The 25,616-nt window shown below is 41.3% G+C and overlaps 2 protein-coding genes across 4 annotated transcripts in view; one reads left to right on the forward strand and one right to left on the reverse strand.

Moving 5' to 3' along the window:
* brsk2a (BR serine/threonine kinase 2a) overlaps positions 1-1,981 on the forward strand; it is a 165,208-nt gene extending 163,227 nt beyond the window's left edge. For all 3 annotated transcript variants that reach the window (XM_046036661.1, XM_046036662.1, XM_046036663.1), the window contains one exon: positions 680-1,981. In XM_046036661.1, the coding sequence (XP_045892617.1) occupies positions 680-852 (173 nt within the window). In that variant the 3' untranslated portion in view covers positions 853-1,981. The remainder of the gene's footprint in view (positions 1-679) is intronic.
* Positions 1,982-3,702: 1,721 nt separating this feature from the next.
* The window catches only part of abtb2b (ankyrin repeat and BTB (POZ) domain containing 2b), a 43,848-nt gene continuing 21,934 nt past the window's right edge, over positions 3,703-25,616 (reverse strand). The window contains exons 2-17 of the mRNA XM_046036659.1: positions 20,088-20,237; positions 16,631-16,841; positions 11,006-11,158; positions 10,152-10,317; positions 9,903-9,992; positions 9,706-9,807; positions 9,308-9,404; positions 8,334-8,469; positions 7,551-7,828; positions 7,284-7,462; positions 7,059-7,164; positions 6,551-6,653; positions 6,362-6,449; positions 6,143-6,211; positions 5,260-5,373; positions 3,703-4,956 (exon numbers count right to left, since the gene is read on the reverse strand). Of these exons, the coding sequence (XP_045892615.1) occupies positions 4,723-4,956; positions 5,260-5,373; positions 6,143-6,211; positions 6,362-6,449; positions 6,551-6,653; positions 7,059-7,164; positions 7,284-7,462; positions 7,551-7,828; positions 8,334-8,469; positions 9,308-9,404; positions 9,706-9,807; positions 9,903-9,992; positions 10,152-10,317; positions 11,006-11,158; positions 16,631-16,841; positions 20,088-20,237 (2,276 nt within the window). The 3' untranslated portion in view covers positions 3,703-4,722. The remainder of the gene's footprint in view (positions 4,957-5,259; positions 5,374-6,142; positions 6,212-6,361; positions 6,450-6,550; positions 6,654-7,058; positions 7,165-7,283; positions 7,463-7,550; positions 7,829-8,333; positions 8,470-9,307; positions 9,405-9,705; positions 9,808-9,902; positions 9,993-10,151; positions 10,318-11,005; positions 11,159-16,630; positions 16,842-20,087; positions 20,238-25,616) is intronic.

Genomic DNA, 25,616 nt, shown 5'->3' on the forward strand with positions numbered 1-25,616 from the left:
TTTTGACTCTGTTGTGAAATCACAAGAGTTTTCTTCGACTCCGACTCTTTTCTTACTTCAAAGAGTCTGTACAATGATGGTGCAGCCTCCTAGTGTTTGACAAAAGCAAAGGAGACACTGATCCTTTAGTATCCTTCATGGGCAACTTTGTTTTGAAGCTCCAAGCTTTCTCATTGTCCTCTTTCCATCCACCTGTCCTGCTTCTGGCTGACCAGACCTGTGCGGGTACCAAATCACACAGATGACACCACGGTTTACTCTTTCTGCATCACACGGTTTAAATGTTAAAGAAAGATGTTCTCTAGTATCAGTCTTCAGAAGCTGCTACCAGTCAGCCCCACAAGTTGCTTTAATTCATAGTTTTAGATTGAATGGCTACTTGTGTGTTTTTTCATTGGTTGTGCTGCGACATGTGCATGGTTTACGGGCGCTCAGACTCGACATGGCTGCTCCAGCAGTTTTCATCCTCACTGTGTCTGTCAGTCCTCCTCCTCCTCGCCTCTGCTTGCTCTGTCTTACCTGTAGCCCCGTCTCTATCCTGTGAACCCCATTGTTCATTAGCTTGTTTGTTCTCTTTCTTCTCTCTTTCCCCTTTTTTGTCCTCTTTTTTTCTTCCCGTCTGTGTACCTAGGCAGCCCATTGAGTAACTTCTTTGACGTAATAAAACAACTTTTTTCAGACGAGAAGAACGGACAGGTGCCGTACCCTACTGGCACACCATCCAAGCGCTGCCCCTCGCCCATGCACGTCCGGAGGCACGAGCCAGAAAATAATGACACCAAATGCCCCGCTGCGGGCCGAGACAGAGCCAAGTTGTCGCTGGCGTCTGTGGGGACTCAGGAGGAGTCTTAGGCTGAGACGCTGTGTAGTCAAGCCAGTGCTAAAACCTATCCCAGTATCACTATAAGCCAGTGGCACAGAGAATATTCTCTCTGTACATAGTTAGATGTATATAATAAATTATGGACATGTTTTGTATAAAATGACTTTATATAGATAGAAATAGATTGAGAGAATCAAAATGATATTTTACAAAAATGCATATTGCACCTACACACTTCTGTCCTTCCATTCCCCTTTTCATAACCCCTCAGTGTTCACCATCATAAGCCACCCCTCTACCCCAACCATCTAATCGCTTGTGGCCCTTGCTCTGTTTTTTGCTCCCTTTGCTGTTAACCTGTGTGATGACCTGACTTGTTTCTGATACCAGGAATTATCCAGAAAACCTATTAAGTCCCTCCTCCTGCTCCCTGCTCCGTTCGCCCTCCCTCGACCACCCGGCCCCCACCCCCGAGCGTGCCGAGAGAGACGGACATTTGTTGACGGAGGACTGCTTTTAGAGGTGCGCTGAGAGAGGGGATGGGGGTGGGGTGGTTACCATGGGAACAGACCCTTCATGCAGACTTCTACCTTCATCTCCCTGTGTGACCCTTCTTCACCTCTGGCAGCCATCAGTAGAAGTAAATGAAAAATAACTTTAGCGTTTTCCATCTTAGAAACACAAAAACACACACGTGCACAACTAATCCAAACAAATCCCATTGAAACAAGAATGCACACTGCCCTCACCAACTGGCCCCTTTTCTTTCTTCGAGCTCAAGGAGCATTCATCAATTAGAAACGAGCGTTTTACAAAAAGACACCGCATACACAAAACATATACACGCACAGGTCCAGTATGCGAAGAAAACTCTGGGATGTATTAACAAGAACATGAACAACAACAACAACAACAACAACAACAACAAAAAGAAGACATGCAGAAACACTGACTGATTCAGAGGAGGAGAGAAGGTGGAGGAGTTTTGTGGAAAGCCCAAATAGCCGACGTGGACGCTTGCTGGATTGTATTTGTTTGCTTTTTAATGTACTTTCTTAGTGAAGAACTGGGTTTAAAACACTAACAGACTTTATTAGACTTGATACTATTGCTGCAAATGGACTGGAATAGTGATTTCAGAGAGGAGTGGGGTGTGAGCAGAACAGGGCAGGGTGGCAGTGGGGGAGAAGGTTGGGGGAGGGACGCGGGTGGGTATGTGGGTATTTAAAATGAATGATCTGTTGTACAGACTGATTTGATTTCTTATGTAAAAAAAAAAAGAAATGTCTAGTTGTGACACTATGTTTAGATACCATAGGGTCAGGTTGGTAAACCTGGGCCTGCTACATACTGTTTTAAATTCTTCTGTGTATTTTTGTTACTTGATCATTTATGTCTTTGTTTGATTGACCTAATAATGATCCAAACATTCCTGTTTGTGTTATCTGCAGCACTTTGTCTTTGGCTTTCCATTTATACCTCTCTCTTAGTCTCACTTACCAGCAGTAGGAGTAGAGGAACAAAAAATGATGACGTGATAAATGCAATTGTGGATATTTTTGTATTTTTGTCCTTATTTATTAATGTTTGTTCATCTCACTGTTTGATTTCCTAATTTATTATAACTTGGCTATTTATATGAACAAAGCTGTTAGGTCAGTTGAATGTTATTTATTACCCTCTTGTGTGTTCGTAAATGGGGCAACATTTGAAGAAAAAAACATTTTCTTTTCTTTTGGTCTGAATTTAACAGAAGTATGTGAACATTGACAAGTCGCAAATTCTCTTTTCTCTCACTTCTCTGAGGGAGAAAGAGAACTTGTGGGAACTCTTTGAAAATTTGATTTACCAGTAATTTAAGAATGTAGACTTAGCCTCTTTTTGGAGAGGGAATATGCTCTTCTATTGATATTTGTCAGTTTCATAATATTGTGCTTGTAGGCCAGGCCTGAAGAGAAGGACACCACAGACCCCAGTCTACTTCTCTTTGTAAATAGACAGACAAACCGTGGGGGTTGATTGTCTTCTCAACCAAGCTGGGGATTCCTGCTCTATGCTTTTAGCTTGTATTGCTGTGTGCATGTCAAACATGAGCTTTTCTTTGCATGGCTTTAGTGTTCATGTTCCATGCCAAACTCACTCCTTCTCTCAGCCTTCATCGATTCTCTCTACACAAAACTACCTTTAACGTTTTAAATTCCCCCTCTGTCCCTTGACTTTTCACCCTCTCTGCTTTTATCTCTGGCCTTTTTGTTTTTGTTCCCGCTGATATTTCCCTTCCTACTCCTCTTATCTTGTGCACAAAGTTTTTGAACGATGCTTCCTTTACTCTGTACCTCTCTCTGGAAGGCTCGGAGGTCTGGGCTCTCTCTACCTGTTGGTGGAAGAGGCACAGTGAGGGGATATCAGTACACAAACACAAAGCAATACCCTATTGTTCATCCTTCTTTCTGTTTTCTACAATGGGAAGCAAGCAGCACCAAGGACATCCAATGATTCTGAGGCCCAGAGCGGTCTTTTGACAGAGCAGGACTGATGTAATCCCCATATGAAATAACTGTGAGCATCTTCAGTGCAGAAACAAATAAACTCATTAAGTTATGGTGTGTTTGTTTTTCTTCTTTGTGCCTGTACATGTATGGGTGTCATGCCTGCCATTTATTAAATTAAGTGCTGCAAAGTTAAGATTAATTATCATCTTGCATCCCAGTATAATAATTTTAATTTTCTTACTCCACTTTCCCAGCATACTTTCATGTTGTAGAGTTGTGCATTTGCAAATCTGAGTGTCCTGGATTTCAGGTAAGTCTATACAAACCCACACAGACAGACAGCAATTAAATCTTTGGAAATGGTTTGAACCAGTAAAAATGACTACGCTCGCTTTACCAGGTTTATTACAATATTCAGCATTAAAACAGACATTAAGTATTCTAAATCCCATGTTGGATTCTGCTGTTGTACCTGTGTAGAAGCTTTAAACCTCAGCATACATAAGCTTAATTAACTGTTAGTGTGTACCTGGAAAAACGACAGCTACACAAGCAACTTTTAAACAATAATAATAATAATTTGCTTGGATTAAAAAACAAAATAAAAAGGGAACACCCCATTAAATACTCTCACATCTTTTTTTTTCCTCATTAAATAGAAAATGTCCATCCCACTCTTCAGTAAGTGTTTTGTTTCTCTGATAATAATTTTTAAAAATAGAAAATAAAAACATGTAGTTAGATAAAAAGTACATTTGTTAATCCAAATCTTACATCAAGGCTGGAGGCACCGGGTCTGCCTCCTTTTTCCCACTCTGCATTATTAGTTTGAACGGGACAAAGCCAAAATTCCAGCATGGCTGCCTCACTTGATTCTTTAATGGATGCTTCAGTCTGTCACTTTATATTGCTTCAGTCAGAACCAGGAGGGTGTCTTGATCCCAATCCTCCATGGCAATTTATTATTTTGCCAGTTTTGTCCATTAGAGGGCAGCAGTGTTTCATATTTCAGAGATCCCACCTGTTGCATCCATCTGCGGCTTCTCCATTTAAGCTTCCCGAGCCTTGGAGGATAAGCATCACATTGTCTAATTTTCTTCTTCATAAACAAGCTGTACGCTGCAATAAATGTCAAGATGGAGTGCTTTGCACAAAGTATGAAACACTGAATTGTCCACAAAGTGAAAATCTGTGTCTGCTGCCAAATAATTCACTGATGTGTGTCCCAGTGTCAAGGCACTGTGGAAGTTAGGATAGGATCAGATGTTACTAAGAAAACATCTGTACTCAAACCATTTGAATACCTTCTTAAGCTCTGATCCTGCATCAGTGATAAAATTAAACTTGTGTCTCCAACTGCCTTCCACTTATTTCTGTCCTCTCTCCTCAGCAGCTGTCTGGTTGCCCTCAGACTCTGGAGGTAACATAGAGAGAGCGGAGTCGTTGAGCCAGGGTGGCCTCCAGCTCCTCCAGAGGTGAGTCTCCCCGACTGTGAACCAACGTAGAAGTGGAGTTGTTCCCTTGTCGGGCCCCGGTGGGTCCCAACAGCAGGCTCCTGAAGCTGTCTCTCTCCAGTAGAGCAGGCATCTGCTGCAAGAAGTAACCTTCACAGAATGAAGTCAGCTCCACTGAACCATGGACCTGGGAAAAGAGGAAAAATTAATTGTCATACATTTTTTAAGCATAAATGTGAAGTACCAAGATAACTGCATTTCAGTGTAGAATGTAGGCCATTTATCATTGCATTTTGTGCAGTTAATTGTATTTCCTAGCTGATGTGTGGGATTAGAAACAGGAAATGTTTTTTCCATTTTAATATAAAACATTTCTTTCAGTCACCTTATTTACTGAGGAATCCAGCCCTGCTGTATAATCCAGCTTGCTATTCTTACTTAGTTCACATAACAGTATAATATGATCCAGGCATCTCAGTATGTGTGTTACCTTGGCTGTCTTATAGATGCTGACTGCTGTATCCAGGTTGATGTGCTGGGAGCAGATGAGTTCACAGTGTCTTTGTAGCACCCCCAGCTGGAACAGACTTGCAGCTGACAACAGCTGAAGGAGAAAACACGAGCAAATGTCATCGACACACATCAAATGATGCTGGAGAAATGCTGTCTTATATATCATTCAAAGACAGCCAATTCTGTTAGTGCTGCCTGTCATTCTTTGTTAGTTGTGATTATTTTGCCAACTAGCTTAATTTTTCAGATAGAGACACATTAACACTGACAGAAAAGTGTCCAGTATAACCAAATTATCTAAAACACATATCTGAAATTTAAGGCATTTTACTGCTTTTATTCACTTTGACCTAAATAGTGCTGCTGTTCATGGAAGCACTTTAACAATGCAATAGACCATTTTAATGGATTGTAATGGTGGTATTTTCACCTTAGTTTTTAGTTTAAAAAACATTTAACTGGGGATTTGTGTAATCACAAACATTTGTTTGAAACCATTTAAACACAGTACATATACTGAATTTAACTGAAAACTCATGAGGTCTCACTGTGAATTGTACATTGCAGAAAAAATAAACACTGTATACGTCACACGTGGAGAGACATTGCTGGGCAGGAAGTTGCTGTTGTTTGTTGTGTGTAACGTGTGATACTTTCCCCATGCTTATTCATTAGATTTGTACCCAAAACATGCACTTTTATTGTATTGTTGAAGCAAGTACACTCTCCACATTGTCAACAGTTTTAAGTGATTTTATACTGTGAACATCTGTAACTAATAAACCTTGGGATTTCTAAGAAGTAAAATCTTTCACACAACTACCCAGACTGATGGAGTGTATCTATTTAGTGATTCTCACCTCCAGCAAATCAAGCACGTTAGTTTTCAGTGACTCTGTTCCTCCACAGTACAGGTATGACATCATCATCTGCAGAGAGGTCAAAGGTCTTATTTAGTAACAAGTTAGTAGAGTAGTTGAACTAAATATGTGTTTAGTCATATGCAATACATCTGTCTTTAGTTTTACTACTTAGGGGAGTTTCTTTTAATATCAGGAAACAAACTGTGTATTTGTTACCTGGAAAATGTTGTACTTGACATCACTAATCTCAATTTCCTTGTTGGGGCTTCCATCTGGTCCAGAGGATGCCAGCATAGATTTTAATCTAAAAGAAAACAAATATCTTTGTCAAAACCTTTTAGAAAATATTTTTTAAAAAGTAGGTTAACGTATCTTTCTTTGCCATTTGAACCTGTCTGCATGCACCTGTCAGAAGCTGTGATTAGCAGGACTCTGTGGCCATAGAACGGTTTCCCCTCCACCACAAACGTCACATCTGACATCTCCTGGTTATTCAGGAAATGGGGGTCTGCAGGAAAACACATCAGCACCTCCTTACAACTCCATTCTCAAGACAGCTCTTAAGTGGCAAGGAAGCAAGTCTGACCTCTGGTCCAACACCATACCAGCACATAAATAAGGAAGCTAAAGCTTTGTTCAGACAGTGTTTTGTATGCAGCTGACTGTGTTTAGATCCTTACACCTGGTATCAGTATGGACATAAAAAGTGTCTCAAGCTAACCATTTGTGATAAGAGTTTGCCTTTTTACTCACATGTTATTGTATCTCTAGAAAACTATTAGTTCCCCTAAATGGAAAAATATTAATTTGCACTTCATACAGCCTTACTAAAAATATTAAGCCATCACAGCCATCCACTCTGAACACTGAGCTATATGCGTTCATATACACGTAAGAATCATAGTTTGCTTACCCAACTGTGCTGAAAGAGTTGCCTTCATCTCTGGGACAGCTGGAAGAGGGGCTGGGCCGAAACAGTGACTAAAAATAGCCGCCAACTGCTGTATGATGGCATCATTCTGAAGAAGAATGAAAATAACAGGGAGGAGGGCATTATACCACACATCTAAACTCATTTCTTGCTGGTAACATGAAGAGGAAGACGAGCGGACGCGTTGAGGTTTGTGTTTGGTGGTACCTTGGTGGTACGTAAGATATTGAACATCAGGGGCAGGCCCATGGCGACCAACTCCTCGCAGTAGTCCTCTTCTCTGATCGTGGTGAACTCTCTGAGGAGCGAGAGGGTGACTCCTGCTCTGGACTGCTGCTGGGCACAACGCAGAGACTCCAGCCACACATGTAGTTTCCATGGTACACCTTGGTCAACAGAAAATAAATGTTTGGTATTCAAAGTGAGCAAAATTTGAAATGTAAGCAAATCTTCTTCTTAACAGCTGATAGTTACCCATGGCTCGTAGCTCCATGGTGACATCTAGGTAGCCGTGCTCAGCACTGTAGTAGCTGGCCTCTTGGAGAGCCTTCATCTTGGCCTTGCAAAGCCTTGGTATGCCAACCTCTGGCAGGGCTCCAGGGCCAGAGGACGAGGTGGGGAGGGGGGAGAGGGGGAGAAAAGGGCAGATCCCAGCCTCCTCACCCTCCACCCCCTCAGCTAAGATCTCCTCCAGAGACAGGACATCCTCCTTGACTTGCTGGGGCTGAGTCAGTAGCTTTCTCAGCACGTTCCTGACAAGATAAATGGACGGAAGAAAGAGGGGAAGAAAGAGGACACAGAAGGAAGGAAAGAAAGAAAGCATGAAAACATTAGTACGTGTTCAAACTGAAACATATACATCCCTTTCTGTGACCCTGTACCCTCCTCTCTGATTACATAATCTGTCACCCTCACTGTGGAATGTGAAGTGTTGAGTCTGCAATGTGTTCACACATATACACAGTGAACAGGTGGAGAGGTTTATGCTTTCAGTTGGTGTTCAGAGACAGATGGGACTGAGTTTACTTTTTATACTCTGATACTTAATTTCTCTGCATGATAAAAGGGATGAATCTGTCCTCGAAGCTCAAATGCAGACTCAGGTCAACGATGATACTGTGCTGACATAGTTAGCTTTATTTCTGTGTTACTTTCTTCTCCGCGGTTAAGAGGCCAAAAGCAGGCAGTTTATCAGACTCTTTCAGCAGTGTCTGTTGGCACCATGCTGTTTTCAGGTCAGACTGAGGGACAGCATACCTGTGTCCATGTGCGGCAGCATGACTGAAGCAGTTCATGTCTTCATAAAGGGATGACGTAAGGGCATTTCCATCGTGGGTCTTTGATAGGGGATCTGCGCCTCGTGCCAGGAGCAAACTCACCATCTCGTAGTTGCCTGGGAAGAACATAACCAACATTCGATTATATACAGATCCTAAACATTTAAATGGAACAGTTTGCACAGCCACACTTTCAGTAATCCATTCTCCTTGGTTTTCCCCCCACTGGTGCAGTCTACTTAGTATTTTTGAATTGTTAACATATCAACCTACAACTGTCATTTTGATTGTTGTTTTTTATTGCTTATTTTAAAATTAATTTATGCTCTTATATTCTGGATGTCTTCTTTCTTGCTTTATTTCACTTACTACTGCAAGGCTTAAATTTTACCACAGGGATAAATAAAGGTTTAGCTTCTGTTTTTTATTTTTTGCATTTTCAAACAAGCAAACACATTCATATTAGGCACTATTTACACACTGTCACTGCTGCTATGTAGAGCATGTGTCTCTTTTACTACAGCTATGTGTGGCTTTTAGATGATCCCACAATGGAATGCTGCCCAGAGGCTTCTAAACAACCACAGGCAGCACTCGGCTGCATTCACTATGCCTTCCTTTACCCTCTCATTTCCTCATTCCTCCAGCCGAGTGTGTCATTCATAACTCAAGCCTGTGCTACTCTTGGTGGTCTTTTGGGAAACTAGCACACTACTGTGCTAGTGACTGATAATTGTGAGAGTTATTAGTAGTTGATGTTGATTTGCAGAAAGTTATAACAGCGGCTTTAATTCATTCATCTCTTCCTTTGCTTGACCCTTCTACAGAATTTGTGCCTATATAATTTAGCTACCATAAATCAGATCAGAACAACACTCTAACATCAGTTGTGCCTTGTGTTGTACTGTGTCTGTGTAAGTGGGTTTTTGTGTGTATGCACGTGCGTTTGCCCACCTGCTGCTGACGCCAGCTGCAATGGCGTGTCTGCTGTACTTTCCTGTCCGTTGCGTACTGCGGCCCCCTCTACGCTGGCCCCTGCATCCAACAGGAGCTGGCGATACACACCACATCTGTTATACTAGGCAATGTTTGACATCCTGTAACTCATTTATGGCCTGACCTCTGACCTCACATTTGTCACTCAAGTTTTTAAGTTATGACATTACATCCACAGTTATCTCAGGACTATGTAGGACACCCTTTATTGCACCTATATAGCATGACATTTCTACTCATGTCAAAAGTGTCATACACGCTATGATGGTGGTGGCTGCTACACGTGTGTGTGTGTGTGTGTGTGTGTGTGTGTGTGTGTGTGTGTGTGTGTGTGTGTGTGTGTGTGTGTTTCTAACCTGCACTACGGAGATGTGTCCATGCAGCACAGCAAAGGTGAGGGCTGCCCAGTGGCGGCTATCAGGATGCACCGAGGGGTGTTTCGGGGAGCATGGTGGCACCTGGCAGCACAGGCCAAATCAGTGTTACACAAAGAGATCAAGATCATACTCTCAAGAAAAGTGTCTATATGTTGCAATTGCTATGGCATATGTACCGCCACGTCAAGGTTGGCCCCGGCATCGATCAACATCTGGACTAAGGCCTCATCTCCAGCTGCGCAGGCATACATCAGAGGGGTCATTCCCTGAGTGATGAACAGAAAAGAGAGCAATGGACACATGAAAGAGGAGAAACAAATACATGAAGTGCTGCTTAAAATCTGAAGTATCTATGTATAATGCTGCAATATTCCTCTCAACACACGTCATACATAAAAACACACATAAGAAAACATATTCAGTACCTGGTCGTCCATGCTGTTGACCCCATCTGGCCCCAGTAGGTCAATGGCTTGGCCAATAAGATCTGTGCGTCCACAGTTGAGCATCCGAAAACCCAAGTCTAGATGGAACTTGTCTGTGGCAGCTTTGGAGTCCAGGCGCTTGAAGGAGCTAAAGCAACATTCAGGCCTGATGGAGACAGAGACGCAAAGAAAAGAGTACAATAATAAATGACCAGTTCACCTTCAGTTTGGGAGCGGGAACTAGCTGAGTCTGAAAAGACGCACCTCTGTTCTCAACACAAGACACTGAGAGCTATGGTTGTTTGTTTCAACCACTCTGCGGCTCATGCACACTGTTCATGTGCAGCTGATGGTTTTCTTTTATTGTTGACTTCATGAAGAGGTTAATGAGCCACATTACAGCTAGTGAGCAGTCAATAATCTACTGTAAATACAGTGTGTAATTATTTGTTAGTGAGAACCAATTAAATTAAAAGCTTTTAGTGCATGGGTTAAAAGAAACACACATTTCAAACCACAGCACTGTGTTTCTTTTCAACTAAATGGAATACCCTCATAAATATGGTTGACATGACGGTGGAGTCAAGAAAACTTAAAGTGCATACTGTCTGAAGGCATTGGTAGACTTAGATTCTTCTTTTTTTAAAATTACAGATGTTCAGAAATAGTGCTCCTGTTTTCCGTTCGAGCTTGTGTGTGTGTGTGTGTGTGTGTGTGTGTGTGTGTGTGTGTGTGTGTGTGTGTGTGTGTGTGTGTGTGTGTGTGTGTGTGTGTGTGTGTGTGTGGTTTCATGCGACCACATCCAGTCTAGAAATCCAGCAGGACAACCCTAGTTAGTGAATGTGTGTGTTTACTTCAGCTGTCTTGGTTCACAGTCCAGTCCTGGAAGGAGTAGCCTGGCGGTCTGTCTGACGTCATCGCTGTCCACCAAAAGACTCTTGCGATGCTCAGCATGAACTATAGCCACTCTCATCCACTCCATCAATGGTGGCAGCAACAGGAATGGCCTACACAAAAAGAAAAGATAAATAATTCACTTCTGTCCCATCTATGCTAAAAAAACATGTATAACCCAAACAATGTAACAACATATGTATTCAACTGTAGTGAAAGTTTAATCCACAGCAACTTCTCTAGTAAACCAGTTCTTATCAGGCTCTGTGTAAGACACACTGCTGAGTGCTGAATGGAAGATTTCTTTACTCATGATTCCGTCATGTTGAGAGGGAAGTCATAAACTTCAACCAGATGACTTATGTATGTCTAGCAGGCGAACTTCCCTTCACCCAGACCAATTCACAGTGAGTCACACACAAACATCGTACAGAGCACCTCACCTCTACTAATCACACATATTTGCCAGCTTTTACACACCACATACAGTTCACCTTTAACGTCTTCATATATGCAAGCACACTCAGATAACAGATGTATACTGTATTTACTGAACTGTGTTTATATGTTGGTTGCCAGGTTGTGCAGTTAAACATTAGCTGTCTTTGTCTATAAGATGTGATGGGAAATGAGAACAGAGCTGTGACTTCATTTGTGCTGTGATTTGATAAACACAATATTGCCGTGGCTTCTGAATAATCAGCCTATTTTTAAACCAGCTGTAGCAGAATAAACTACCTAAGGGAGCCAAATAAAGATGTAGCGTGCTGACATTGTTATAGATGGTTTCTGTGATACAACCAAAAAAAAATAACATGAGGAAAAGAGAAGTGAAACTACAAAGATGGTTTTAAAATAGAAATGATAGACAAGATTGCCCTTAGCCTGAGAGAACAGAACATTAATCGTGGAGAGACAGAGGAGTAAACATCAGTGGAGGCAGAACATTAGGTCTGCCGTGGTATTTGGGAACGTGGCATTCTGAAAGTCATCTGGATTATGTGATTGCTTTCTTATTCTGTCTTTCTTCATTGTCCTCCTCTCACAACTATTCTTCTAAAACCCTTTAGAAACCACTGGTTATATGGCTATCTGCAACGCCACATCTAGCCAGTTATCTGGTATTAATCCCCTCGTCTGTGCCCTTATCTCACCATATGCGCATCGAATGTGCCTGTGAACAGTGACACATTATTGTGAGTGTTATTGTTGTGTGCTTTTGATCCTATGGCGCCTCAGTTAGAATGTGTTAATGATTATTTGAACGGTGCCTCTGTGTTATCACGAGTTACTAAGCAGCCTTTCTCATGCTGTGATGTTATTCTTAGCAGTGGCTTCACCTTTGTTTTGAGGAGATGCAGACACTCCAGTGCATATCATGAATACAGATCACATAACCATGAGAAGTATACAAGCAAATAGCTCAGTCACTATAGGGATTGTAGTTACAGTTAATGAGCACTGGGGACCCTGCAGTTCTATTTATTCTCCTCATTGTGTTTACTTTAAGCAGCTACTTGTGCTTTCCTATAGAACAGCTCTTTCGGTGCAACAGCACTCTCTCATTCATCAGTGCTTTGTTAATAATGTATATTATAAAGTCGATCTTCGTCAATTTATCCAAAGGTTTCTGAGAGTGAACGTTAGAGTTTTTAATACCTTACAACATACATACACCTTGTAACATACATATTTAACATCAATTTAACAACAAAATAATATCTATCCACATGTTTCTGATTGAAAATAAATAATGAAAACCTTTCATAACTGGAAAGTATTAAAAAACAACCATGAAAACAGCTGCTTAATCCAACTGTGGTTAATAAAGCCGATATGATGAGGGATAAAAACCTGGGTCATGGATGGCTCATGGGATGGAGGAGGAGTAGGAGGGGGGTGTTAAATGCGTCTGATAGGTGCATATCAGGAGGGTTTGAATGTTTAGGAAACAGCTGGGGTATGTCATAACGAAGAAGGGGGTTGGGTGGCAGTTTGGAGATAGTGCAGAGTAATAAGAAAGGGGCAGGAGACTTTGGAATCACTGGTATACTCCTCCTCCTTAATGGCCTTCACTCAATACAAATGGGGATGATTGTGAGTCTGTGCTTTCATGTGTGCAAATTGTGCATGTGTCTGCGTCTGCCTTCATGAATGCCACAAGGCATCCGCCCTACTACTTTGCTGCATGCTTGCATGCAACACTGGCACTAATCCAAAACTAAAGCAGCTCCAAACAACTCTATCAAGCACTTCACACTTATTGATCCATCAGAGAGACTTTCTCTGTTCTTCAATTTATCAATCAGCATTTCACAGTCAGTGTTTTAGTGAGTAAAACAATCATAAAAACTCTAGTGTCTGCATAATAACCAAGGTAGTGTTTTCCTGTCGTGGCCAGAAATAGTAGTTTTCCAATAAGACACTTTCAGCTGCAGTTTTATACCAGTTAACCTTTAATGTTATATTAGTGTGTGTGTGTGTGTGTGTGTGTGTGTGTGTGTGTGTGTGTGTGTGTGTGTGTGTGTGTGTGTGCGTATAGAAGATTTACACAAAAATGTGGATCAACACATATCAACTGGCCATATGTGTTCACACCTTTGCCAGTGGCGCACAGCTGCAGACAGATGGAGCATGTCTGTACAATCACCCACATAGCTCGGGCCCAGCTCCCCCCTTCTTTCCCCAAACCCGTCTCCTGCTAGCTAAACTGCTCCCCCCATACACTTCCCATCTGACTCCTGTCCCTGGGTTATGTCCCTCATCCTGAAACACAAACTTCAGCTTTGTCAGAGAGTCAGTGCAACAACATCAAAGCTGAGCCGCATATTAACAATGAAACTAGATAGCGCTTTGGGCTAGCCTACTGACCCAACATGCTAAGGCTACACACTGAGAACAGCGGGATGTAGACACACACATACACAAGCTTTCCCACACATGTTCACACTCATGCACATAAATGTTAGCTCTGATTCATGGCGCCTTTCTCACCACCACCTGGCTGGTCATAAAATGATAGTCAGCCCAAATCGTGGTCAGGTGTGTTTGAACTCTAACCTGTCCAACATGAAAAGCAAAGGCTTTTCTCCCCAGGACACAGGAGGCAACATCGCACATGCTACACTGGTTCCATATGTCCTGTGTGTCTTATATCCTGAAGCCATTGTGACTGAGTTCATGTTGTAAGAAACTTCAATCAGGCCTTAAAGCAGACCCCATCATGAGCTGCAAAGGGTCAAGGTTAACCACTGATCTAGAGTCAGATTACTCTCATAAAGGCTCCATATGGGGGGATGTAACCGTATCTGATGTATCTGTGGTTAGAAGTAAGCTACACTGGCTACTTCTTATCACAATAACACATCTAACCATTAGTGGTCCCTTCTATCCGCTGAAGGAAGCAGAAGGGGTGGGGTGGTCTGTTCAGCAGAGTGCTTGGAGGTGCTCGTTTTTGGTGGGAAGACTATTGAATACCATTAAATATATTGGTTAATAACTTTCAGCACTACTAAAAGTTGTATTTTTGTATGTGGTGGCTTAAAGAGTGGAATGTGAATGTAAAAATAAGTAGGCACACAGACACTGGTGTTTGCCCTACCATACTACATAATCAGGAACAACTACAACTAAGCACTAGGTTTAAAGGATCACAACAAAAGGGCGTCTCTCGTAGTCTCAATGATTGTGCAATAAGGCTCTCACCAGGCTCCCTATAATGTTTGATGATGTGGCCCACACAGATTTGGTGGTTTTGGGTTTTCACCAAAGACTTTTATAAAGCTTTCAATAGAGGGTGAGCCAGAGAGATTGAGAGGCCCATTAAAGGAGAAAATTCTGTATCATTACCAGGCACTCAATATTGTAATTACTACCAGGTTTGCACTGCCCTGTTCTGTCACCTGAGTCTGTTATGCAAACTTACATGTACAGACACTACACACATGTAGGGGCATGTGGGCAAACCAGTAGATGTCTAAAAAGAAAAACAGAATGTCACAGATGTTTCAAAGTATACACTATAACGGGATGCTAAATCATTTCATCCTGAATACATAAACCAGGCTGATATAAGACCAACATTAAAAACATCTGAGGATTTGGGAGAAACAGGCAGGATAAGGAAAAGAGGGGTGTATATTTGCCATCCTGTTCTCTTTGATGCTAATGAGGAACCCATCTTGGCTCACTCACACTGTGTCTGTTCATTATTAAATGTATAGGAGCCAGCTGGCTCTGTGTATATAAGTGTTTGAATAAGAGAAGATACAGATTTGGCTGATTTCATCACAAAAACCTTCACATAACTATGATTGTCTCACAGATGTCATGCTGTCATCATAACCTAAAAATCACAAACTTATAGAGGTTAAAACTAAATTAAAATTAATTGAGGAAACCACTTACCAGAGCAAACTGAACACACACTTTAGTGGAAGCTGCATATCATTTGTATGATTGAGTGCTACCTTTAGACAGGCCTCCAACAGGCCACATCAGTTCAAAAAGTGTAGTTAACCTTTATGCATACCAAAGCACTTTCCACTGAAAATTTTAACATATAGTTACTCTAGGACTGAGTGTGTTTTTTTCTGTGAGACCAGAACACAGATGTGTGAGCAGGCTGCAAGTACTACACACACACACACACACACACACACACACACACACACTTGTAATTTAGTCTGACTTTACCTGGCAGCACATAATCTCTGACATTTTGAACACCATTACTGAACTGTAAACACCTGTGTGCACATATTGTTATGCAAACCAATGTTTTAACAAGATTAATCTGTTCATTTTAAAAGGAAATGACTCACTTCAGTGTTACTCCCTGATTTCTGTGGAAACCCAACAACATGGAACGTAATTTCCCAAGACAAGAAAGAAAAAATAATTCTCAGCATGATAAGGTGTAATGCGAAAACCAAAACATTGGAATAAAATATAAATGTGATGTACTACTTTGCATTATGACTGTCCAAATATTTCCAACCACTTGTCTCAGGACTGAAAAAGAACATGGATTACCATAAATGTTCTACAAAGGCATCACAAGGAAGATCTGAAGAGACCTACCAGAATTACAGACCATTAGCACCTCTTAAAAGCCTTTAAACCACCAATCTTCAGCCTACTTTACACTCTAAAGGTGCAATTCACCCTTCTATCAGACTAACATTAACACCTGGAGTTTCTTGCTAACTTGTAATTTACCTACAGAAAATTAACCCTTGACCAGAATAATGGGATTAGGAATGGCTCAGAAATAAAAGTGGTCTGCAAAAAAGCTGTTGATTACATGATTAGAACGAATTTGTTAATTTCTGAGGGTGAATGTTTGTGTCTTTTCAAAATTTTCTAAATCTTTTCTAATTACAGATGTAATCAGGAAAACAAAACAAAGCTAAAAAGTATGAAAGGAGACCGGAGAATACTGTGAAACTTCTTTTCTGATGATGGACCCAAACCCCAAATGGAAAAAAACATTGCTGTCTAAGATTAGATCTGTTATTTTACTGCCTACAATGCACTTTGGAGAGCATTAGAAATGCTCTTGTCCGGTCATGCATGACTCCCACCTCTCCTTGCTAAGTGCCATGCGTGGAGGATCTAAGTTGGGATTCTCCATGGACTCCATTTGTGGGCAGCGCAGGAAGTAGTAAAGGGTGTGGAGGGCATCTGGCGACCAGGACACGGGCTGCTGGGGACGGGCATGGCGGGCTGGGCTCAGTCCCGGGCGCACTGAGCTTAGGCGCTGCATGTGGTGCATTGCACGGGACACTAAGTCACCTGGAACAAAGGAAATGTGAGAAAGATCAGAGTTTGATGTTTTAATATTGAATTGATATTGTTCTAATAAAATATATGAAGCTTGTTCATTTAATTTGCTCAATTCTTTAGTACAGTATCAAAGATCTCTGGAGCGGTGTGTGGGCCCTAAGAAAATGTCAAGCAGCACATTAAAAAACTACAACTATAACAAGACTTCTCACTGCTCAGTTTAAACCCTGCAGGTTGCTAATACATTTGGATTTCTCCTTTTCCAAAACCACTTACATTCAACCTTTTACTCATTATTCTCCTGCCATGTCTCCAGTGGCATTTGCCATTAGCAGTGTCATTATCAGTAAGCGGTGGCAGACGGCCATTCTAAATAGCCATTCATCTTTAATCACTGAAAGAGTTAATGGGCAAACAGACAGCTGATCACAGGCTCTAATGAACCGTTGAGCTGTTTCTGTATTGACGTATTTTCATCACTGCACACAGCCTGTAAAGGTGGAAATGTGGGTGTCATTCACATGATAAAGGCAAGGTTATGATCTCTGTATAATTCTAGTACAACATGTCTAAATGTGTCTCAACTATCACTTGTGTGAAAAGCACAGCCGTGCTGAGATAAAGACATATGAAATATGCAGCTTATCAGAGGATTTATCCACCCACACTGTGAGCTAAGTGGACAATTATGTGCAGTTAGAGAAATGGCCAATTCAGATTACTGTATGGACAGTATAAAATATGAAACTTTATTAACCTAAACAGACATGGAATGAAAGAGGGCCTAGGGCTACAAGGAGGTTGTAGATAACATCCTAGACCATGGGTGTCATAGCAGGAGTATGGTGGAGAGACAAAATATCATTTGCTGTAGGGAGTGGAGGGGGAGTGGAGGAGGGGCAAAGAGAGGCAGAGAGAGGAAGCGAGGCCAGGTTGAACTTGGGATCGTGTAACGCTCATTTAGCATAATTACCCCTGGGTTAATTTCTAACCAGATTACTGTCAGTGGGAGGGCTGCAGGGGGGCCAAGGCTGGGGGCTTCAGCAGTGTGCATGTGCGTGTGTGTGTGTGTGTGTGTGTGTGTGTGTGTGTGTGTGTGTGTGTGTGTGTGTGTGTGTGTGTGTATGTCTATATTAAGGGGTTTGGGATATTTCCAGGGGGGGTAGATTGAAGGGGCCCTCCCAAAACAGACCCCACTTCAAGCTGAAGGGCCTCCTTTGTGTTATCCACCACCACCAGTCACTCCAGGAGGTCTCCTAGGAATTCTTGCCCAAGATGGAGAACCTCTCCCTGGCTTTCCAGCCCATATTGTGCCCCGAGGCTAAACTAAGCTCCAGGAGGTCAGAAGGATATGAAATACTTCATTCTTAGATTGCAGCTTATATTGGAGCCCTTGTGGAAGCCTGGAAGTCAAAAAACTGTGACATGACTACTTTTTGAATACATGCTGATGAGATTATGTGCCCTCAGGTCAAAGTGGCAAGATAATGAAATGTATGGAAGAATAATTAGAAGATGTTGACTATACTGTCAGTCAATACAATACAAACATGTTCACACTAATTTCTATCTGGACTCTGTGTGACCCCAGATTGCTAATTGGCTTTACAGGCTTTAGCACAAAGCTCATTTAATTTGGGTTAGTATAATCCTGGTCTATAATATTTCCCTCAGCTAACTGGATGGTCACATATTCATAGTTTCCCATAGCTGGTGACCACCACAGAGCTGAAAAGGAAACATTCAGATGTGTGTGAAGACAACTTTCAGTGCCAGTCTATTGCTTACACTATATTTCCAACAATTTAGGAAATTTTTCTGTAATGTCCAGTATCCTGCCATCCATTATCCATCATGTTTATGTATGGTGTGTGTTCGTGTGTCTGGCCAAGTCCAGTCTAGAGATCCAGCAGGACTCAGCAGTTCAGTACAGATGCGACTGTGTCTGCCTGGTCTCTTGGGCTCAGATCAGAGTGCCAAGCCCCCTGTGTTTTTGTTGTGTGTATGCATATCGGTGACACATGCCTGTGTATGTGTGTGTGTTTGTAGGCGTGAATGAGACCAAAGGATGCCAGCCCTGCCCAGAACAGCCCAGCTTCACATCACCAGAGGGATGTAGCACAAAGAGACCACTGAGTGAGTGAGAGAAAGAGTGTGTCTGTGTTTGAGAGTGTGTGTACACATTCTTAATGCCTCACTAACGGCGGTGGTGTATGAACGTGGCCTTGTGCTGGAGGAACAAATGGCAGAGTGTTAGCTCATTTGGAGAAGGAAACCTATCCCGACTCTCACTAACACTAATCTCCATGCCCTCTCTCTCTGCCCTCTCTACCTTTCCATCATTTCCCCTGAGCGCCCACCCTCCACACTTCTCAACCCTCCCAGGGAGGTCCTCACTTCACCACAGATCTACGCTTTCCCTGACTAAATCCTAAATCCAAGTCTCAGAACTGTAATGAGACATTTTTAATATAACACTCATCACTATCTGACCTGATTTATATATAGGACTGAAATTGAACTTTGGAACAGAGATGTGATAGAAGCTTTTGTAAAATATAGCCAATGCCAACTTTCTTTTTCCTCTAATAAAACTGAGGAAATGCAGGAATACAAGGAGTGGACATGCAGCTAAATAACTAAAGTCTGAGAGTTTTTTCCCATGTTGACTTGCTTGACTGGGAAGAAAAAAGATTCAGAGCTCCAGATAGTTTGTGTTGACCTGATGCACAACGCTTAGCACAACACACCAGGCACAGACAATATACAATCAGAGGCATTATCACTTTACTCTCCGGAGCTCTGTGTGTAGATAAACTATTCCATTGCTTATTTTAAGAAGTGCACATTAGACGACATTCACAATAAGGCACAATACAGGCTTATCTAAAGACGGAAAGTGATAAAAAAAAAGTAATTCTATTATCTCTGCTTGGCACTTGGCTGTATGAAATAACAGCCTTGTTGGCAGAAGAAAGGCTTCCTGTCTTCCAGAGCCAGTGAACAGTGCAGGAATAATAAGGTGTGCCTACAAAGTGTTCAGAGTATGTCAGCTATTTAAAAACAATATGACAATTAGTTTATGATTTTTGGGAAAGTTTACTTGTCTGTGACAACAAGAATGAGCTATTTTGGAACAAAAGTTAAGCTATAACACAAAGGAATTTAACAGATTAAACACGTAATGTGAGAAAAATCTGCACATATAACATAGATCCAGGACCACACATACTATTCTGAACTTCATGCACTCACTGAGTTCAGAGATGCTGCCCACACAGGTAGCCAGCAGGGACTGTTCCAGCGTCCTCAGCTCCAGCTGGGCATAGGCATCCTCCCTGCTGTCCACAGACGTCTGCTGGTTCTCTGTGTAGGGACTGAAATGGGCCGGGAGAGACAAAACACCTACGGAGACAAAAAAACAGAGAGAGAATGGCATTTATGATTAATGTGATAAGTTAGTGAGAAGTTCAAAAAAGCACCTGTAACTCCTGCAACCATCCATCCACATCCACTGCTTCTACAGAAGTCCCAAAACAATTCCTGGTGGTATTTACATAGTGTATTTATAATCTTGTTAACATGTAACCCACACCGCTGAGGGCAAACCAACACACAAGGGAACATGAGTCTTGCTCTCAACACATTCAGGAAAATAAACAGAGCAAACAGTGACATCAGGCTAATACAAACAAAACAAATGCACACTGGAGAAGCAGGCCAGGCATCACAGAAAGGAATAGAGACAGACTAAGATCAAGTTAAGAATTCAGATCTGTATTTACCTTTAAATCAAGGACATTATGCAACATATACACCACATACTGTACTTGCTTGACAAATACTCATATACTCGTCATAGCTGAAGATATTTTGTAGAAGTCTGAAGAAACTAGTAAAATAGGGATGGTTACAGTAGATACATGAAAGTTAAAGAAACAGAAAGATAAAGGTTGCTTATGGATTTCATATGTAGGATGTCATCAATCAACAGATAGCTGTCGGGGTGAGACCACCATCAGCCCAGGACTCTGACAGCCCCTGACCTTTTTTTTGTTTGTTTGTTTGTTTGTTTGTTTACAGACACCCACAGATGACAAAACAACAAACAAATAAATCTGCCTATGAAAGAAGGAGAATTTGCAATGTGTTACATCTTCTTGGTTTGAACAGAAAATACTTTAAAATACTAATGAAGTAAAATGATTGTTTACAAAGTGCTAAAATGATACGATTTCATGGTTGATTTGCGGGATGTAATCACTCATTGAAAATGTTTTGCAAGGTACTCCATCTACTATCAGGGCATTTGGAGTAACTAGGGTCAATCTGGGACACGTGTGGTATTTCCTCTTCGAATGGGCCCTCTGGAGACACAGTCAGCCCAACCCAGCCATCTCTGACAAACTGAATGTGTAATGTTGTGGAGAACATATGTAGAACACAGTTATTTTTAAGTCTAACTGGGGAAAAAAAATAAAAAATGCACAATCTGTCAAAAGAGTATCACTTATCTCCTTTATAACATCAGATAACGTCACGACATGTCTTGATATGTAACGGTTAGACACCAGGTTTTATTCTACATGACAGTCAGTTGTCAGACTAATTGCTTGTGAGGAGATAACATCATTCTTACATAACTCAAAGATGTCATCCTGTTCTTTAACTGCTGTAATCCCCTTGTGATTGTCGTTTTCCATCTAAAATGGATAAAAGTTCGAACAAGTGAAGGTGAGAACACAGACTGCTGTTTTCTGCTGGCTATTAGCTTTCACACCTTCATTGGCTTTGTCTGGAGCAATGTGTGATTGTGTAAGAACCACAGTGTGCCGTTAGCTACTGTGCAGCTAGTTGATTTGGGTGAACACATTTACAGTTACTGCCCAAAGGTTAACCTTTATTTTGGCTTTGGAATCGGAGATGAGCTCTCTGCCAGAGGAAATGAGTTTGGAGGGGGGGAGGCTGATTTATTTACAAAGCCTGAGGAAAAAAGCCTCTTCATCCCAAACTCTCCCTGCCCTCCCAAAAGGGAAGATATGGGCTACGGCGCCTAAAACGACATTCCCATGTGCTTCTGGCAAGCGTCGTCCTCTCATTGGGATGCTGAAAAAAAATGCTGATGTGTAAAAAATTCCCATCATGTTACTCGGAAGTCTTTTCTTCTCCTCAGCACCACATGATGAGAAGAGATTTAACTTTGAAAAAAAAACTGAGGCAACAGAATCTAGGAAGGGCAAAGGACAGAATATTTTAAAACTAGTGGCTAACCAGGACTCCTTTTTCACAGAATATGCTTATATTGCCTACAACACTGGAACACCTTTCCAGAAGATATAAGACTTGCCCACACTTTGAATAGCTTTAATTTCACATAAAAAATATTTACGTTAATTATCCACCTGGAAGTCACATGACCTTCTTTGCATTTGTTTATGTTTGTCATTTATTTTAGAAAATAGTTTCTACCCTTTTAACCTATATTTTGTTTTGTGCTTTATCTGAATGTTTTATTGTTATTGTGTAAAGTGCTGCATATTGCCTCTGTATATGAAATGTGCTATATGAATGAACTTGCCTTTAGATATCAGTCCACCGCCTCACATGGAAGACAAAGTTTATATTTGCTGTCTAGTTTTTGATCTTGTCACTCCCTGTAAGTAAACACAAAGCTCAGCAGAGGGAATATTGATAGTGACAATTAAAACTTCACTACCAAAAGTAAACTTAAGAATCAGCTTATTAGATGCTAAATAAGCAGCAGCTGTGACATCAGCACTGTTTGCAAAAAAAAATAGACTGCCTTATTATAAAATGTGTCCTGGATATACCGTATGTTGCAGTGAGTGGTTTGTTTTATCAGTAAGTGTAACAGCACAACTTGAGTTGTCTGTCTGAACTGGCTAGCAGGATTTGGATTTTATACCGCAAGGTTTATGTCCCAGAGAAAGGGCTCTATTTAATAGATCACATTGCTGCACAAACATGCTGCCTGTATGAACACAACAGTAGTCATCACATCCTAATTTGCAACATACTCAACTTTGTTTGGACACAAGCCCACATAGTATTTCACAATAAAGAAAAGGTAAAAACAGTGAGAGGGAAATATCATAGCAGAGAGCTGGATTTCTCAATTGAGAGGTACAGGGCACATGTTATGTTGACTTCCTAAAAGCAAAGCCAAGCAGAGAAGGAGGAAGTCACATCAGTCTATAGAAGTGCTTCATAAATGAAAACATATTGATAGAATAGATAAAGATATATTCACTCTGGCACAGTCATGCTGCCAAAGGGAATCAGTGTCATACAAAAAGTGTAACTCCATCTCCCTCTCTCGTACTTTCTCTGCACCATCTGACTTGTGTAATATGTGCTGACTCCCCGTTTCAACACAATGGAAACAGCTGCCTCCAGCAGAGCACGAGCACTATGGAGCACCACTGCTACAAAGAATATGCGTGTCAGACAACCAAACCGTACACAAGCATCGACACATCGCTGTGCACACACATACCCATAAACTCATGTCTGTGCATATAAAGTATGTTTGTAATTCTTTGATGTGTCACATCAGGTATTTTAGGATTTATGATGAGGGCTTTACTTTTGCAGTTTGCTAATCACTCCTTAAAATGACACTAATCACACAAACATGGGTAAAGCATTGTGTGAATCACCAAAGGCCTTGGACTCTCTTTTCTTGGAAAAAGAGAGCAAAGTTTTTCATAGCAATGGCTGGATATAAGACAGAGAGCAAGAGAGAGCGAGAGAGAGCGAGAGAGAGAGTGAGTGAGAAGGCGAGAGAGCGAGACCACCATGTTTTATGGCCACCATAACTACAGTGGCCCCCATGACAGAGTAGTAGATGTTACTGTATGTGACATGTAATGTGAATACCTCATCCAGAAATGGCTTCATTCCAACTTATGTCAGAGAGACTCATGCCTCCTTGGGTGTAAACGCCATCTGCAGAGATTCGGTCTCATTAGTGTAGGTGAGGGTGTGTGAAAAGATGAATGTGTCTGCAGGTGTGTGCAAGGCAGTGTGTCTATGGGAGAAAGTAACAGTCTCCAAATTAACCTTTATTCTGGCTCCCTGTAGTTAGTGTGATTCAACAAGAACATCGCATTTAAATTATTCTAGTCTTCAAACTCTACCTTTTTGCATAAAATTAATTTAGTGGTTCAAAATAAAAACCTTATACCTTACCTAATATCAGGAGGACTGATAAAACCTGTGTAACTACCCGTCAGTTCAGAATGCATTCAGGAAAGAAAACGTCACATTTTTGCTTCTTTACAAAGCCTAACACATGATTTGATGTATCCTGATGTTTCTTGTTATCACTTTTACTGAATAAACACACCTATATTTAGCACGCTTAAAATAGACATGTCTTGAACTGAAGCAAAATCTTTGGAAATGTTAATACAGTTTCAATCGATTCTGCCATATTCTTTCAAAGCTGTGGCAAATATTCGCACACCACCACACTCTCAGCAGCTCCCACAGTCCCACCACGTCAGTTGCCTCACCGCTGAACCCCAGCCTGCGTCATCCAGGCCTGATGTAGGTCCGCAAGCCAACCAGGGCCTGTCCCCACCACTACCACTAATATCACAAGCACCAGCAGCTCCCGCACTATATTCATAACTTTTCTCTGGCACTGGGAGAGGCTGCGGAAAATACAAAGAGGAGGGGGTGGAAGTAAAAGCTAAGAGGAGGAGAGGGATTTTAGGGTTGTAGAGCTTTGGTTTAAGATGACTGAGAATGCAAAAAGGGTGAGGCAGGGGAAAACAAGCGGCACAAGGGATTCATTCTTTTGTGGCCATTATGCTTCCATTTCTGAGGCTGACCCTGCAAATGTCATGTGGGAATCCCAGCTACAAATCACAGCTGAAACTTACCACAGAGCCTGTGGCAGTCCCCGGCCCATCCAAACTATCTCTCAAAACCATTAAAGCTCCTCCTTGCTTAGCCAAGCTATCACTCACAATGATGTTAGACAAACTGCCTTAACATGGTCAGAAAAATCCCACAACTACTTTTTGTTTTGAAACTTTGCCCAGCTGAGCTGTCAATCTCAATTAAGTGCTTTTATGTGTAATTTCATATCAATTATATTGCTGTCAAATAAAATTTCAATATTTAAATTTCAATCTTTTGTCAGGAAATTATAACAACTGTGACCTGCTAGTAAAATGGCCAAAATGAGTTTGATGGAACTGAACACATCACCACCTTTCCCACAAGCCTCGGCTATCTTTCTTTCCTGCGCTTGTGATATCTCATGTTATCTCCCAATGTCACAAATTGTTCTACTTGACTCTAAGTTTTTGTTTTTTGCACGCACTTTTGTAGCAGCATTAGGGTGGAAAACAATTTGGAGGACATTCCTGCTTCTCATGTCTACTTCTTCAGCAAATATTTGGAAGATATTTGGGTTTCACCTTCAATAACAGGCCAGGAAAAAAAGCCAGCTCTAAATTCTCAGACCATGGCTAAACGGCACACTTTAGATTGAATTTCTGATTTTGAATCCGTTTAGAACACACTGTTCACTATTCCAAGCTTTATTGAGTAAATATTACAAACATTTTAAATCATTAACATTTTACTGTTTGTTTCTCTTCAAAAACATTTCACTCAAAGGACTCTTTAGTCACTTCATGTTTCACATTATCAGTAGGAAATGACATGTCATGCTTGACATATGATACATAAAAATTTTTGCAACAGGATTGTGTATATAACTACTAGCATGTGACAATAACATTTTCT

The sequence above is a fragment of the Micropterus dolomieu genome, linkage group LG22 (assembly GCF_021292245.1).
Source record: "Micropterus dolomieu isolate WLL.071019.BEF.003 ecotype Adirondacks linkage group LG22, ASM2129224v1, whole genome shotgun sequence".
Lineage (NCBI taxonomy): Eukaryota > Metazoa > Chordata > Actinopteri > Centrarchiformes > Centrarchidae > Micropterus > Micropterus dolomieu.